Source organism: Aethalodelphis obliquidens, unplaced genomic scaffold (assembly GCF_003676395.1).
Source record: "Aethalodelphis obliquidens isolate GAN/ISIS:26980383/991018 unplaced genomic scaffold, ASM367639v1 scaffold14, whole genome shotgun sequence".
NCBI lineage: Eukaryota > Metazoa > Chordata > Mammalia > Artiodactyla > Delphinidae > Aethalodelphis > Aethalodelphis obliquidens.
This window is the reverse complement of record NW_020837958.1, coordinates 31004739-31020266: the sequence shown is the minus strand read 5'-3', so window position 1 is coordinate 31020266 and position 15528 is coordinate 31004739. Positions and strand designations below refer to the sequence as shown.

Below are 15528 nucleotides of genomic sequence, written 5' to 3'. Positions count from 1 at the left end.
TCTTCCAATGGTAAAAAAAAATCTTCCATAATTATAGTACAATATCAAATCCAGGAAACTGACATTGATACAATTCACTCCTCCTCATTCAGATTTTACCAGTTTCACATGCAATTTTACCGTGTTTAGATTTGTATGATCACCACTGGTCAAGATACAGAATAATTCCATTACAAAGCTCCCTCCTGCCATCCTTTTATTTTAATTTTTATTGGAGTATAGTTGCTTTACAATGTTGTGTTAGTTTCTTGCTGTATAGCAAAGTGAATCAGTCATACATATATCTACTTTTTTTTAGATTTCCTTCCCTGCTATTCTTTTATTGTCACAGCCACTTCCCTCTTTAACCCCTGGCTACTACTACCCTGCTCCCCATCATTATAATTTTGTCACTTCAAGGATGTAATATAAATGAATTATAGAATATAACCTTTTTTTGTTTGTTTGTTTGTTTGTTTTTGCGGTACGCAGGCCTCTCACTGTTGTGGCCTGTCCCATTGCGGAGCACAGGCTTTGGACGCACAGGCTTACCGGCTATGGCTCACGGGCCCAGCCGCTTCCTGGCATGTGGGATCTTCCAGGACCGGGGCACGAACCCGTGTCCCCTGCATCGGCAGGCGGACTCTAAACCACTGCGCCACCAGGGAAGCCCTAGAATATAACATTTTGAGTTTGACTTTTTTTTTTTTCACTCAGTGCAATTCCCTTGAGATCAACCCAAGGTATGTGTTCATGAAGTTCTTCCATTTCTATCTTCATTTTTAATATGGAATTTTCACAAATGCAGTTATCTGGTTCGCAAGCCCACTTATCAAGAAGTGACAATCTATCAGCATGAAAAGAGGACCCAAAAGGCATAAAAACTAGACTTAGCAATAAGAAAGCTCGGCAGTTTGGGTCTGCGCTGAAAATTGTCACTGGCAGTGTATCTATATTATTGTATATTCTGAAATACAGAGCTTGTTGAACAGATATCAGGCTCTTATACAGCCTAATTCTTCCTCACTTGTTATAACATGAACTTTTTTGGGGGACTTTTTACTCTAGCATGTAATTATATCATTTTGAACACTTTATTATTTTTATTGGGGTAGTTTTACAATGTTGTGTTTGAACACTTTTTAAATTATAAATTGAGAGCAAGGACCTGTCATATACTAAGAATTGAAAATTTTAAATGTTTAGAAAATCAAGGCCTAGAGAAAAGGGACTTGCCCGCAAGATCACAAAACGGTTAAACACTGAAAAAACTGGGATGAGAACCTGAATCCTGTCACCTACTTTACTGTCTCTTATTATTATTATTATTTTTGCAGTATGCGGGCCTCTCACTGTTGTGGCCTCTCTCCCTGCGGAGCACAGGCTCCGGACGCACAGGCTCAGCGGCCATGGCTCACGGGCCCAGCCACTCCATGTCATGTGGGATCTTCCCGGACCGGGGCACGAACCCATGTCCCCTGCATCAGCAGGCGGACTCTCAACCACTGCGCCACCAGGGAAGCCCTGTCTCTTATTTTTAACTATACCAGTTCTTCAAAGATGCACATATAGATGCCTAATAATTCCAAGTGAATTACATTTTATCTTTATATTAAAGTGATAGGTTTTATGAGGACATTATTAGGAATTTTACTGTTTATTTAATACAGACTAAATGGCATGCCTGAGTATAATACACTAGATAAAACATGAAAAGGCATCAAAATGAACTCTCTACAGATAATGGAATTGAATCTTATTGGGGTGGGGAGGATTTTAAGTTCTAAAGTCAGTGTGTCAGACTAAAATTACATATTGAAAAAAAAATTACTAAAATTTCCCCCAAAGTACAATACAGATCAGTTTTTTTTTTTTTTTTCGGCTGAGTGTCAGCAAAGTAATTGGTTTACATTCAGGGAACAGACACAAAAATCTCTCTCTCTCTCTCTCTCACACACACACACACACATTTAAACAACAGAATTACTCAACAAAGACGAGGCTCACACAGTGAAAGGCACATGGGAAGGGAGACCTGCTTGAGGAAAGAGCAGATTATGAAATTTCTCACTTATGCCCCTTTGCCCAGACTGTACGCTGAGTCTGAAGGCAGGTAAGAGGACTCCCTCTTTCACTGTTTTGTGTTTGTGAGTTACATATCCTTGATGTGACTACATTGTAGGTCAAATGGTACTGGTGGCCTCATGGCAAGCTCAAATGGCAGACTCTTGAGGCTGATTCCAGAGTGGAGACCAACATCTCCACATTCCTGTATTTAGTCAGAGGTCATTCCTTCAACAAGGTTGCCAATTTCTCTTACCACTCTCCTTTCAAGAAGTCACACAGGGATTTAAACCTACTAAGTTTCACATAAATTTTCCCACTTAACCTTCACAATAATTCTCCAAAGGATTTCCCTAAGGGAAGGCTAAGTAAATTGCTCAAAGCCAATAGCGGCTAATTAGTAGAATTAGGTCAAAAATCCAAGTTCCCTATCTATAAACAAACTGCTCCTCTCTAGAAAGATATGAATCTCAGAAAAGAAAATAATTCTTCTAGGCTTCTTAGCAGCAAAATTCTTGATTACTGGCTTTGTTTTTTAAAACAGATTTCCTCTAATTTCATTTTGCATGATCTAAGATAAAAATTATACTGCAATATTTACATACACAGTTCATAGGAATAATGGAAGGCAGCCTAAAGATTATGCTGAAGTAGGGCTGGGCAGGATAAGAGGAAATGATAGCTTGGGATTAAATTTCCCTTTTGCTATTTTTGCAAAAATTCCCTACACTGAGACCAGACCAGAGATATCACTACTGCCACCTGCTGGTTGGAAAGAAAAATCGTTCCTATGTTAAACTTCCTACTACTGTTGTTAGAAAGTGGTAGTTTCTTAGGTTTTAATCAGAATCTCCAGGGTTGAACCCTAAAATTTGTATTCTGGACCAAATCTCCATGGATTCTCATGCAGCCAGTCCATACACTGGGGCATTAGTATAAGGCTGTTATAGATAAGAGGTAATATTTTTCCTGTCACTAAAAATAAGGCAATTTAATTTGGCAAACATGGTGACTACACATGATGATGACACAGCTGTAATCTCAGACTACTATTTAGAGTTGAAGTTGCTTAAAAAGCAAAACACCAATACATCAGCAGGTGAAACAATTTTATTTCACAGTTGTCTTTAAAACCACAAAGACAATATGTTCTTCATATAAAAACGTTAGTTCAGATAACTATACTTTCTAGAAAATGATTATAGAGACGCTCTTAAAGAAAATGCACCCCATTATATGGTTTTGGTGAAGTTGCTTGGAAAAAACTCACATCTGGACTGATTCCTAAAACATACCATTCCACCATTCTGCATCTTTTGGTTCAAAGTATAGGTTATTGTCATCAATACGTGTTCCTGCATTCTTACATGTATGATAATACATATATAGACTGGTTTATCATTTAATGTTCCATTGGTTCATCAGCCTTTTCTGCAGGTTCATCAGCAGGTTGAGTAGGCTTAAGAGAGGAAGAAAAAAGAAAATATGTAAAAAGAACACTTGACCAATATATACTTTTAATCATAAACATTGTGTTATAAAAAAAAATTTATGAGAAAAGGAGTTAGGAGACATTTTGGATACTCAATTTTGGTTCACTGCTCTATTAAAATTTCTGAACAAAGGGTTTTAAAAAAATAGATACAATTTTACAGTTCTGAAAACCTAAGCATCACTGAACAATTCCAGCATTTCATCGTAATTTGTCTTGATCAAGACTAAAGGCTTTCCTTTTATTATCACTACTAGCCTTAAAATACTGGCACATTTTAGACATTCTTTTCCTCTTTAGCACTAATGAACACAGCAAAAATATTTTCAAACAAAGCAGTTGTATGGTACTCCACTGCACTCTTCCCAACAGTGCTGGTTCTTACCAATAGCGGTTAAATAATGCAAATCTTGCTCCTCCAAATACCAACATGTTAAAAAAAAATTCATGCTGTAGAAGAAATTCATGACCGTTTGTTTTCAATTACACAGCTATCAAAAAAGCATCTACAAAAGCAAATGTGTACTCTAAACATTCAACAAAAAAAGGCTAGTATTTAACCTGAGATTCACCAATACTTCTTGATCCTTTTCTCAATATTTGTGAAGAGCCAACTTAGTTTCCCAAGCTGGTCCCCAATGAATTTTCTCTCAGTCCCCACTCTGGTAGGATCTTGGCTGGCCCTATGACTTGTTTTAACCAACAGAATGTACAGAAGTGATGCTGTGCCAGCCCTGGGCCTGAGCCTTAAGAATGCCTGGCAGCTTGCACTTCTCAGTTTTTGAACTTTTGCAACCTCTGAGCTGCTACCCTGCTAGAGATACTCTGGTGAAGGAGAGGCCCTGAGACTACGTGGACAGAGGCCCAGCGATCCTAGCAGAGGTCCCAGCCATCTAGCTGTCCCTCTAAGATACCTAGCAAGTATGAGTAAAGAAGACACATGAGTAAAGCCATCTTGGATGTTCCAGCCCCACTCCCTCAACTGACTGGAACGTTTGAGAGACCCCAAATGAGATGAGCAGAAGAACTATCTAGCTGAGCCCATCAACCCACAGAAGTGAGAAACTGCAATGGGTAACCAAATCACCCTTTTTGTGTTTTATGGAGATCACTGACCCCTCAGTATTTTACTTTAGTCAGTTCTTAGTTTTCCCACTGCCACATGAATTATGAGCCTATCTCAATAATTAAAGACAAAAGTGGTAGATTTACACAGTCATGGTAGGAACAATAGAACTGAAGTCTCTTGCTTATAATTAGCTATATACCTGTGTCTTTCTCTGTGGTCTTTCTTCAAGACCTTCCAGGAATGGAGACACATCATCATCATCATAAATCGTAAACTCCAAGTCTTTACCAACAATTCCAATGGAAACATTCTGAGGGGAAAAAAAAAAAGGTAAAAATTAAAACTCAAGAGAATGTAGGTTGGAAAAACGCTTATGATAAAATGTTGCATGGAAAAAAGAAGAGTAAAAATTTATATAGCACTTGAATGAGACTTAAAAAATACTTGGGGAAAAAAGGAAGAAGAAAACTAGTAAACTTTTGTAATTTGCAGATTTAATATTCACTTTTTTTTTAAAATTATTTATTTATTTGGCTGCGCCAGGTCTCAGTTGCGACATGTGGGATTTAGTTCCCTGACCAGGGATCGAACCCAGGCCCCCTGCATTGGGAGCATGGAGTCTTAACTGCTGAACCATCAGGGAAGTTCCTAATATTCACTTTTGATAATCATGAATAATTCCAAAGGTCTATGTCACCTAGAAATTTGCAACTTTGTTCATAATGGGAATGCAAAGACCAGTGTGAGGGAACAAACCGCTTTGCTAGGAAGTAACCCTAACTTCTAAGAAATAATCTAATTTGTTTCATGTGTAAGTTAAGACATGATAGTTCTTAGGGAAATAAATTTTGGGTTCTAAAGTGTTGAATTTAGGGGATTGGAACTATGTTCTACACGGAAAAATTAAAAAGCAATTCTTAAAGTGTTCAGTGAACGCTAACCAGTGCAAAAGAGCTCCCGTAAGATTAAAATTTCAGCAAAAACTTGAGGCATTAAGGATATATAGGGCATTCTCTATGATTCAGTAAAAATGTGAAATCAGGAAGCCAGATACCTGAGCAACCTTTTCCAAGTTGTAAATGTCAACAGTCAACTGTATACCCAAATTTTAAAAGACAGTCATCTTGGAGTGATGGCATTATAGGTATTTTAAACAAATTAAAAAAATTTAATGTACTTTCCTAATTTTTTTGAAAGAATATTATTTTCATAATAGAAAAAAGTGTTTAAAAAGATTATGCAGGCTATAAAGTCTTCATAGACATATTAAATATTAATTATCCATTCATTATAACAAAATGGATTTTAAAATATGCTGACTGATCTCACTTTAGTTAATGATCATTAACCTCAAGGAGGCCTTTAGTGGTTGTTGTATTATACGGGTCCCTAGATCATTCAATCTCCCCGTCCCTGGACAACTCTTTCTAATATTCTCCATTCTCCTTCCAGCTTAAAACCTTGCTCCTATTTCACTGAGAAAATAGAAGCAATCAGAAGAGAATGTTCACAAGCTCCCACAGTATCCACTCTTTCCTGTATCTATGTCCCTAGATTCTCTCCCTTCCTGTTACTGGGAATGAATAGCCCAATTTCCTCTCTAAGGCCTACCTTTCCACCTGTGTGATGTTCAAGGTAATTGGTCTAGCAGTTTTTCTCATTTTTATCTTATATAAATGTTTTTCTTGATACTGGATTATTCTTATACCCATGCAGCAAACCTGCTGTAATCTCTCCCATCTTAAAAAACCAAAACAATAAAAAACCACTTTTTCACTACATTCCCTTCCAGCCACCACCCTATTTCTCTGGACCCACAACAGAAAATCTCTTCCAGAGAGCTGTCTCCAATTTCTCTCCTCTTATTTTCTCCTCACTCCTTTCCTATCAGGCTTCTACCCCACCGTTCCATTAAGATCGTCTAGTCAAGTCCCAGAGACATCACTGCTAATCTAATGGTTAATTCTCAGTCCACATCTTCCATGGTTTATTGGCAATTTTTCATTCTCTTCTCTTTGAAAGACAGTCGGCCCCTCTATCTGTGGGTTCTGCATCCTCAGATTCAACCAACCATGGATCAAAAATATTCGGGGGCTTCCCTGGTGGCACAGTGGTTGAGAGTCCGCCTGCTGATGCAGGGGTCCGGGAAGATCCCACATGCCGCAGAGCGGCTAGGCCGCTGTGAGCCATGGCCGCTGAGCCTGCGCATCTGGAGCCTGTGCTCCACAACAGGAGAGGCCACAACAGTGAGAGGCCCGTGTACCGGTACCGCAAAAAAAAAAAAAAAAGCAAACCAAAAAATATTCAGGAAAAAAAAAATTCCAGAAAGTTCCAAAAAGCAAAACTTGAATTTGCTACGCATTGGCAACTGTTTACATAGCGTTTACATTGCAATTACAACTATTTACATGCCATTTACATTGTATTAGGTATTATAAGTAATCTACAGATGATTTCAAGTATACAGGAGGATGTGCGTAGGTTAAGATGCAAATACTATGCTGTTTTATATAAGGGACTTGAGCATCTGCAGATTTTGTATCCAAGGAGGGGATCCCTGGAACAAATCCCTCCCCAGATTCCAAGGGATAACTGCAGTTTCTTCATTTGCTTTTAAGGATGCCTCATTTTCCAAGTTTTCCTCCGACCTTCCTCGTCACCTTTCTCAGTCCTTTTTGCTGATTCCTACTCACTTCCCAACCTCTAAAGGGTAGAGTGCCCTTAACCAAGTCTTCAAACCTCTTGTCTAACTATTCGATTCTTTTAGAAATCTAATCCAGGCCAGTCTCTAAATGCCATTTCTACACAAAGACTCCAACATTTGTAACTCTAGGATAGACCATTCTCCACCAAACTCTAGGGGGTGAACATCTGATATCTGTTTATTCTTTATCACCAAATGGACAAACAAGAGGCATTTCAAATCCTGTTAAGTCCTAAACTAACCGCCTGATCTTCCTCCACAACCTTACCCCAAAACCTGTTCTCTAACTGTCTTATCCATCTCAGTAAATCATAAATCTCTCCTTCCTCTCATCGGGCCAAAAACCTGATTATTTTTATTTTTATTTTTTTTGCGGTACGCAGGCCTCTCACTGTTGTGGCCTCTCCCATTGCAGAGCACAGGCTCCGGACGCGCAGGCTCAGCAGCCATGGCTCACGGGCCCAGCTGCTCCGCGGCATGTGGGATCTTCCCGGACCGGGGCACGAACCCACATCCCCTACATTGGCAGGCGGACTCTCAACCACTGCGCCACCAGGGAAGCCCCTGATTTAGTTTTTTAAGCTCACACCACACAACCAATTTGTTACCAAACCTTTTTGGTTCTAATTTCAAAACATAAGCAAAACTGAACTACTTCTCATCATCTCCAACTCTTATGACTCTGCTCTAATCCACCACAATCTCTCACCTGAATTACTATAACAACCTTGAAACTATTTCCACCCATGTCCCCACTACAATCTGTTCTCAGAACGGCAACCAGAGTGACTCTTTTAAAACCTAAATCAAGCCATGGTATTCCTCTGTTCAAACTCTAACAGCCCACTGGGAGTAAAATCCAAAGCATCTACAATGGTTTATAGGACATACACAATCTGGCCTCCATTACCTCTCTGACTTCATTCCTTCTCTTCCTCTTGATCACTGACTGACACTACCGGCCTCCTTGCTTCAAACACTAGGGACATTCTGGACTCAAGGTCTTTGCAATTATACTCCCTGGAAGAATACTGATCTAGACATCTGCATAGCTCACTCACTCACCTCCTTTAGATCTTTCCCTCAAATTTCACTTTCTCAGTGAGGCCATCCCTGACCACTCTATTTTAAATTATACCTACCACACCTCCTTCTTACACCCTATTGGTCACTCTTATTCCTCTTAACCTGTTTTATTTTTTCTATAGCATTTATCACCTTCTAATATCCTATATAATTTACTTGTGGGTATACTGTCTCTCTTCCCCCACTTGGATGTATGTCCCAAAAATGCCAAGATGTTTGTTATGTTTACTATATATTCTCAACGCCTACTGCCTACATGTGGTAAGTGCTCAATGTACATATTTGTTCACTGAATTAAAAATATGACGATATTCCTACCTCTTGAAGAAATGAAGAATATTGTACCTCAGACATACTGCTTTTATTGCTTTATACCAAAAAGAAATGTTTAAAAATCATTTCAAAATCAGTCCCTTTTAGTGAACATCTTAAAGTGAGAGAATGAGCCAAGGCAACCAACTCACAAATTGAAGAACTGTAAGTACACAAACTTCTCTATTACTTACATTTATGTGATAAATGATTAAACCGTAATGTTAGTATCTACAATTGGGAAATGTGATATTTACCTTTGTAGTTAGGTCCTGTTCTGCAGGAAGTGTCTCCCGTAAGGCACGCAGACCATGCTTAACCAGTTCATTCAAATTGCCTAAAATATAATAGATTAATAATTATTTCTTAATTCCATTTTCATGCTAGGCTTCTTTTATTTGTCAGCCCTATAGTTTGAAATCATGGTTTTTGTCACATACTAAATACATCATAATACAAAAACCCAAAAGTCTAAAGTTTGGCCATATAATCTTTTAATAATCTATTATTAGATTGCTATTATTTTATTTAATGAGAGGATAATTGATTTTTGTTACTGAATTTACCCTTTTCTTATGCTATAAGTTAAATCAAAATCCTGATTCACAAATGATACAGCTCAAAGTTTCATATAATGTATTCTGTGGAATGCTCACCACTGTATTTGCTCTTTATAAAAGGAGCCTCCAACTCCTTGTATGTGGCCAGTACAACCATCCTTGTGTAGTTTCGGCCCTGATGCCAAAATTACACAAGGATACCACAAGAAAGTAAAACTACAGATTAATATCCCTTATGAACATATACACAAAAAACCTCAACAAAATACCAGCAAACTGAATCCAGCAACATTTATGTTTATATAAACATTATATATATATATACACACACACATATATATATATATATATATATAAAATTTATATTATACACCATGACCAAGAGGGATTTATCCCAGGAATGCAAAGCTGGTTTAATGTTCAAAAGCAATGCAATACACCACAATAGAATACAGGGGGAAAAAAAACCATATGATTACCCCAACAGATGCATAAAAAGCATGTGTTAAAATCCAAGAGCCTTGCATAAGCAAACTACTCAAAAACCTGCCCTATCACCACACCTTACATCTTTTACCTTTCTTTCCCACAGCTACACTGACTTCTTATTTATTTATGGACTACTTAATGCAGAATGTCTGTGTGGCTAAAAATAAGAATCTCAGAAAACTAAAAGTTGTAAACAGAACTTACAACTGGTAGCTAGTACAGTAGCTCTCAACTCTGGCTGGGGCACACTTTCTTCAGACCAACTGAATCAAGAATCTTCAAGGTCAGGGACACATATTTATATTTTGAAAAAGTTCTACTGATGATTCAAATTACTGTGGTAGTCAGAGAAAGTAAAAGCTAGTATGTGTGACAGAAATAATATACACTTCATGGGTTTAATCTTTTTAAAAATTCTTTCTGTAAAGCAGATATTTTTCTTCATTTAGAATACTATATTTATTCACTACATAAAGACTGGAGGGGACAAGAAAAAAAAATCACTTACACTCCATAAACTCTGACATATGTCTCTCCAAGTAAGTACGAGCTGACTGAGAACGGGCTCCAATGGACATAGCTCTGCAGTCAAAATAGTTAGCAGATGGACAAGTTTGGAAAATGTGAGGGCCCATATCCTACAAAGAGAAGGAAAATACACTACATAATTCTTCACTTTGATTGAGCTAAAAATTAGAAAATTTCTAGTCAGTTTTTAAAAAATCATTAAAATATAACAATATTCTACGAACTTACATCATAACCAGCAATAAGCAGCCCAACACCATATGGTCTCCGGCCATATCTTTGTGTTGGTATCTGAGTTTCTTAAACTAGTTAAAGAGCCTGTTCTAACAAGGTATAAAGTACTATCTTTATTTTCAAATTAAACATTATTAACAAAGAACTCTGGTTTCTTAACTGCTGCATAATCCACCACAAGAAGAAGAAAATAAAAGAAATATTTATTTGGCTTATTATAAAAAAATGTTTGGCTATCCACCAAATCCAAAGTGAGTGCTACCAAAATGACTTTCTCTGATGTAAAGAATCTCATTCATTTTGGATATAAGAGGCAAGGATTTTTTGGGAACATCTAGAACCACCAATAAAAAATTTTAAATCTCCTCTAAAAATGATGCTTAGTTTTTCTGAAATTTGGCTTATCTGTATCTGGAAAATATTAATTGCTTATCTATAAGGGCTGATAAAAGAGCAGCCCAATTTCTTATTTAGACCCATTCTTCCATGGTAAAACTTCCTACAACTCTCCTTCTAAAAATTTTAAACATTCCGCTATTGAAAAGTGACTAACCTTAAAGTTTTCACGATCTTACCCATGTTATATATTATCATATTCCTAATAAGTAACATAAGGATAAAGTATCAAAACCCTTTAAAGTCCACATCCATAAATGCTAAAATAAATGCATAAATAAAAAGGATACTGCTTCCAATTAGAGATACAAGACGAGACACAGGAAGAGGTCTGTCAAATACAAATCTGGAATCCAAACACTCCTGGCGCATAAAATTACTAAAAAAGAAACAAGAAAAATTAGTAATTTCAAATCACAGAGAGTTATTCTAAATAATTTCATTTCTTTTTGCTTTCTTCCAGACATTTACATGAATTACATCCATACAAGGGAACCACAAAGACATGGCCACAAGGATGCATTTTTATACCAACTCTTCCTTCTAAATTTTAAATGACTAACCTTAAAGTTTTCACAATCTTACTATGTTTATGACTAAAATGTTCCTTAGTTCTAGATAACCTTTGTCTCAGAGCACTTTATAGAATAGAGAAGAAAAGGCTGAGCAAGAGAAAAAGAGCAATGTCTCTTCTCTTACCCTTCCCACTGTCAACAAGACAGTGCTTTTTTTCTTGAAAGCTGATGAAAATTTCCCCAATAGAACAAATACAAGAAATAGAATCCATAGTACGGCACTGTTAACATGTCCAGCCAACGTTACTTCTATCCATAAGCAGCACTCTAGAGGAGATACCAGACACTAGACTGTTGAGTCTCACTCTTAAACCTGACAAGATTCAAGCAAGTATAACACAGGGGAAAAGGAAATTCATGCCTAACTATTAAAGCCAAGAGAATAAACAAGAAATGGATATGTACTTTTCTTTCATGCTGCTTTGTCTAGTTTATGTGTATGTCACATCTGATGATCAAATGTTGGCTGCAGGAACCAAGCTACTTGTTCTCTACTTTCGTTTAAGTCCATTTCCCAGGGCTGTCTAAAACTGCATTGCCCAATATGGCAGGTACTAATCACATGTGACTAGTGAGCACTGAAAAAGTGGCTAGTCTGAATTGAGATGTACCGTAAGTACAAAATATACATGAAATTTCAAAGACTTAGTACAAAAAAACAACGTAAAACATCTCATTAATAAAGTTTTTATACTGATTACCTGTAACACGACAATATTTTGGACAGACTGGGTTAAATAAAATGTTTGACGGCACAACATATATTACATTTTCAACAGCTAAAAGAAACTGTCACTAATAATGCTGTCACTATACTGCTGACCTAAGAGAGCAGGGGGGCTTGCCAGATAACTTAAAAATTTTAAACATTATTATTTCCCTTAGTGTTTATATTCCTTCTTTCCTAATTAAATCACAGACTTAAGAGATTACTTTTGGCTAACTACCTCCCACCTCCCAACACACACAACAAAGTCACTGTGTTAAGTGTTCTACATGTTAGGCTATTTATCAGTAACCTTAGAAAAAACACTAAAAAAATTGAGAGTTTAAGTGACTAGATCAATATCAGACTAAGTGCTAAAAGTGGGGACTAAAGACTGTGTGATTCCAAAGCCCCACCTCTTCATTTACACAATGCCCCTCAACTAGAAATAATCTTTATCTCCTCTGGTCTCTCACAGAAATATACCAGTTACTCTCCACTTTCTACCTTACAGATATTCTACTAGGTTTTAAGTTCCTAGAAGATGAGATCTATGTCTGATTCACTTTTGTATACCCTGCAGTACCCAGTATTGAGCTGTGCAAAAAATAAATGTCAAATGAATACTGATGTGTTAAAGAAAGCAAGGGTAGTTCAGCTGATCCTTAGAAACCTGAAAAAAGTGTCAAGCTCTTCTCAGACCTGATATCAAACAATATATACTGAGTTATCAAGTAACACATTATTCAATGACTTCTCAAAAGCGTTAATATTAATATGATTAATTCTATTAATACTGCAGTGATCAAGAAATGGAATACTTAGTAACTGACTCCAAATCCATTAAGGTATTCATGATCTTAACTTATAAGCATTCTGGCAGACAACTTCTTAAAATATCTGCATCTTTTCTAGAAATGTAATCAATTATGAATCAAAGGGATGTTTCTTTTGTTTTCCACGATCATACTCACCATAACAATCTAGCATCAGCAGTAAGTCCCGCAATTGAGATACCAATATGGTTATCAACATGGAGAATTTTTTTCTGATGAGCTGCAAGTTCTGACTGTGCTCTCTAAATAGAGACATTATTTAAGACAGAAAAACAAGTTTGCAATTTTATTATCTATATAGTGAAAGTTACATTTGACAGTTGTTTTCTAAAGGAAGAAGATATATTTACTGCTTTACTTACCTTCAACGCAACCAACACTGCATGGGTTTTTGATTTAAGACCAACTGTGGCTGAACCTTGTTTGACAGCTTCCATTGCATATTCAATTTGATGAATCCTGCCCTAAAACAAAAAAAACCCCAACATACCTTAGAGTCATCTTACAAGACCCTCTTATATATTTAAAATTAGAGATCCCCAAAATCAGGTGAACATAGTTAAACTAGGAAACTTGGGACTTCCCTGATGGTCCAGTGGGTAAAACTCCAATGCAGGGGGCCCGGGTTCGATCCCTGGTTGGGGAACTAGATCCTTCATGCGTGCTGCAACTAAGAGTCTGCATGCCACGACTAAAAAGATCCTGCATGCCGCAACTAGGACCCAGCTCAGCCAAAATAAATAAATAAATAACAAACAAAAAAACTAGGAAACTTACTTTTATGATACATTTAGGTTTCAGAAAAGTCTAAAGTGATTATATTCCATTTTCTCACTGCCCACAATCCCATAAGTTTCTAAACACATTGCAGCCACCAAAAACCACTTCATAGAAATAGTATAAAACATTTTACCTGAGGGCTCCAAACAGTGACATCATTGTCATACTGGTTGCGAAACTGAAAGTAAATGAAAAAAGACTTATTAACACGAGAACATTACAAATCCCAAATCTTAACAAAATCTATCATTAAAAAATGTTCTTCCGTTTTCATCTAACATTAACAAAAGACTGTTATTGCAACCTCATTGGAAGATTACTGCTGTACTCAGCTGCAAACCAGTTTTACATTTACAAAGAGCTAGTTGGGTAGGGGAGAGCAAATCTAGATGGGACTTATGCTCCCAACCTATCTTACAATTCTAACACTGTCCATAGCACCCGCTTTAGGTCCAGTCAATTACTAAAGTTCCTATGTGTCCACTTTCCTTCCTATCTTTGCTTATGCTCTTCCCTTATACCAGACCTTAATAAATGGTCAAAAGCATTACTTTTCCCTAAACTAGCTCAAATGTCTACCTCCTAAAGTCTTCTCCATCTTTCCTCCCCAAATCCCAAAACATACTCCCACCAGTTCTTTATCTACACGTCCCTTTCTACTTTATATTACGATTAGGGACATGTCTGATTTATCTTTGAACCTTCACTGTGCTTAAAACAGTGCCTTTGAAACATTCGTACTGAATGAATGAACACAATGTCCCCAGGAAGTTAGAAGCGGACACAAATAGCCACAGCGACAGACCCATTACTGCTTTAAGGACGGTATTAAAACAAGTCCACCAGCACAGTACTTGGGAGACTAATCATGGTGGTGAGCAACCTGAAGGCTGGAATGGCAGACATCGGTCTGCAAGCCCTGAGCCCTATATTGTAACCTTGATTCCATCACTTCTATCAGCTTCGGTTCACTCATTTGTAAAACTAGGTGACTGGACAAAGTGATTGAAGAGGGCCTTTTCTGATCGAGCTCTGAGGGAGAGATTACAGAGGGACCCACGTGGAAAATGAACGCGGTCCAGGAACCCAAACCCTGGGGTCAAGTCCGCACTTGGCAGTACAGGCAGATCTCAAGTCCCCATTTTCCCTTTCTCCCACACAGAGCACTAGGGGCCTCTCTGGACCGCTCGGAATCTACTCGACTGAAGGAAACTGAGGGGCGAACTCGGCTAGTAGTCCGAGGAGGTACTGTTCAAGGCCCGGTGGAAAGCGAAACAAACCCCGGGAAAAGGCCACACCAACTACCGACCTCCCCTCTCCCGGCCAGGCCGGAGATGCTGAATCACTGCCTGAACCCTCCACTCGGCTAAGGTTCCCATGGCCCGTGGCCTCGGGCCGCTCTAAGGATGACAGGCGAGGCGGCTCGCCAATCCCAGCCAGCGGACCTCTGCCCAAACCCAGCCTGAGCTCGGAATCCAACTCACCATGGTTCCGGCGCGAGGCTGGCTTCGGCCTCCTGAAAACCCGCGGACCGAGCAGCGCTGCCTGAACTTCCGCTAGGCGATCTACAGAGAAGTCTGCGGGACTTTGAAGGCGGTGGCGCAGGGTAGAGCAGTCTATTCCAGAGATGTCGATAGGCTTCCCTCGCTCCCCCGCCCTCAAAGCTCTCAGCGAGCTCGGGAGTGGGCGGGGCCTGGGAAGCAGGAGGAACTGAGATA

The 15528-nt window shown here is 38.3% G+C and overlaps 1 protein-coding gene across 1 annotated transcript; it reads right to left on the bottom strand.

Moving 5' to 3' along the window:
• Window positions 1-3135: 3135 nt before the first annotated feature.
• On the bottom strand, window positions 3136-15437 carry PSMA1 (proteasome 20S subunit alpha 1). Its single transcript, XM_027115301.1, has 10 exons — window positions 15295-15437; window positions 13944-13988; window positions 13393-13494; window positions 13169-13272; window positions 11204-11292; window positions 10512-10582; window positions 10264-10393; window positions 8964-9043; window positions 4804-4914; window positions 3136-3502 (listed from the first exon to the last, which is right to left on the bottom strand). The coding sequence occupies exons 1-10, from the start codon at window positions 15295-15297 to the stop codon at window positions 3446-3448; spliced, it is 792 nt and encodes a 263-aa protein (XP_026971102.1). The 5' UTR covers window positions 15298-15437; the 3' UTR covers window positions 3136-3445.
• Between the last annotated feature and the right edge of the window lie 91 nt (window positions 15438-15528).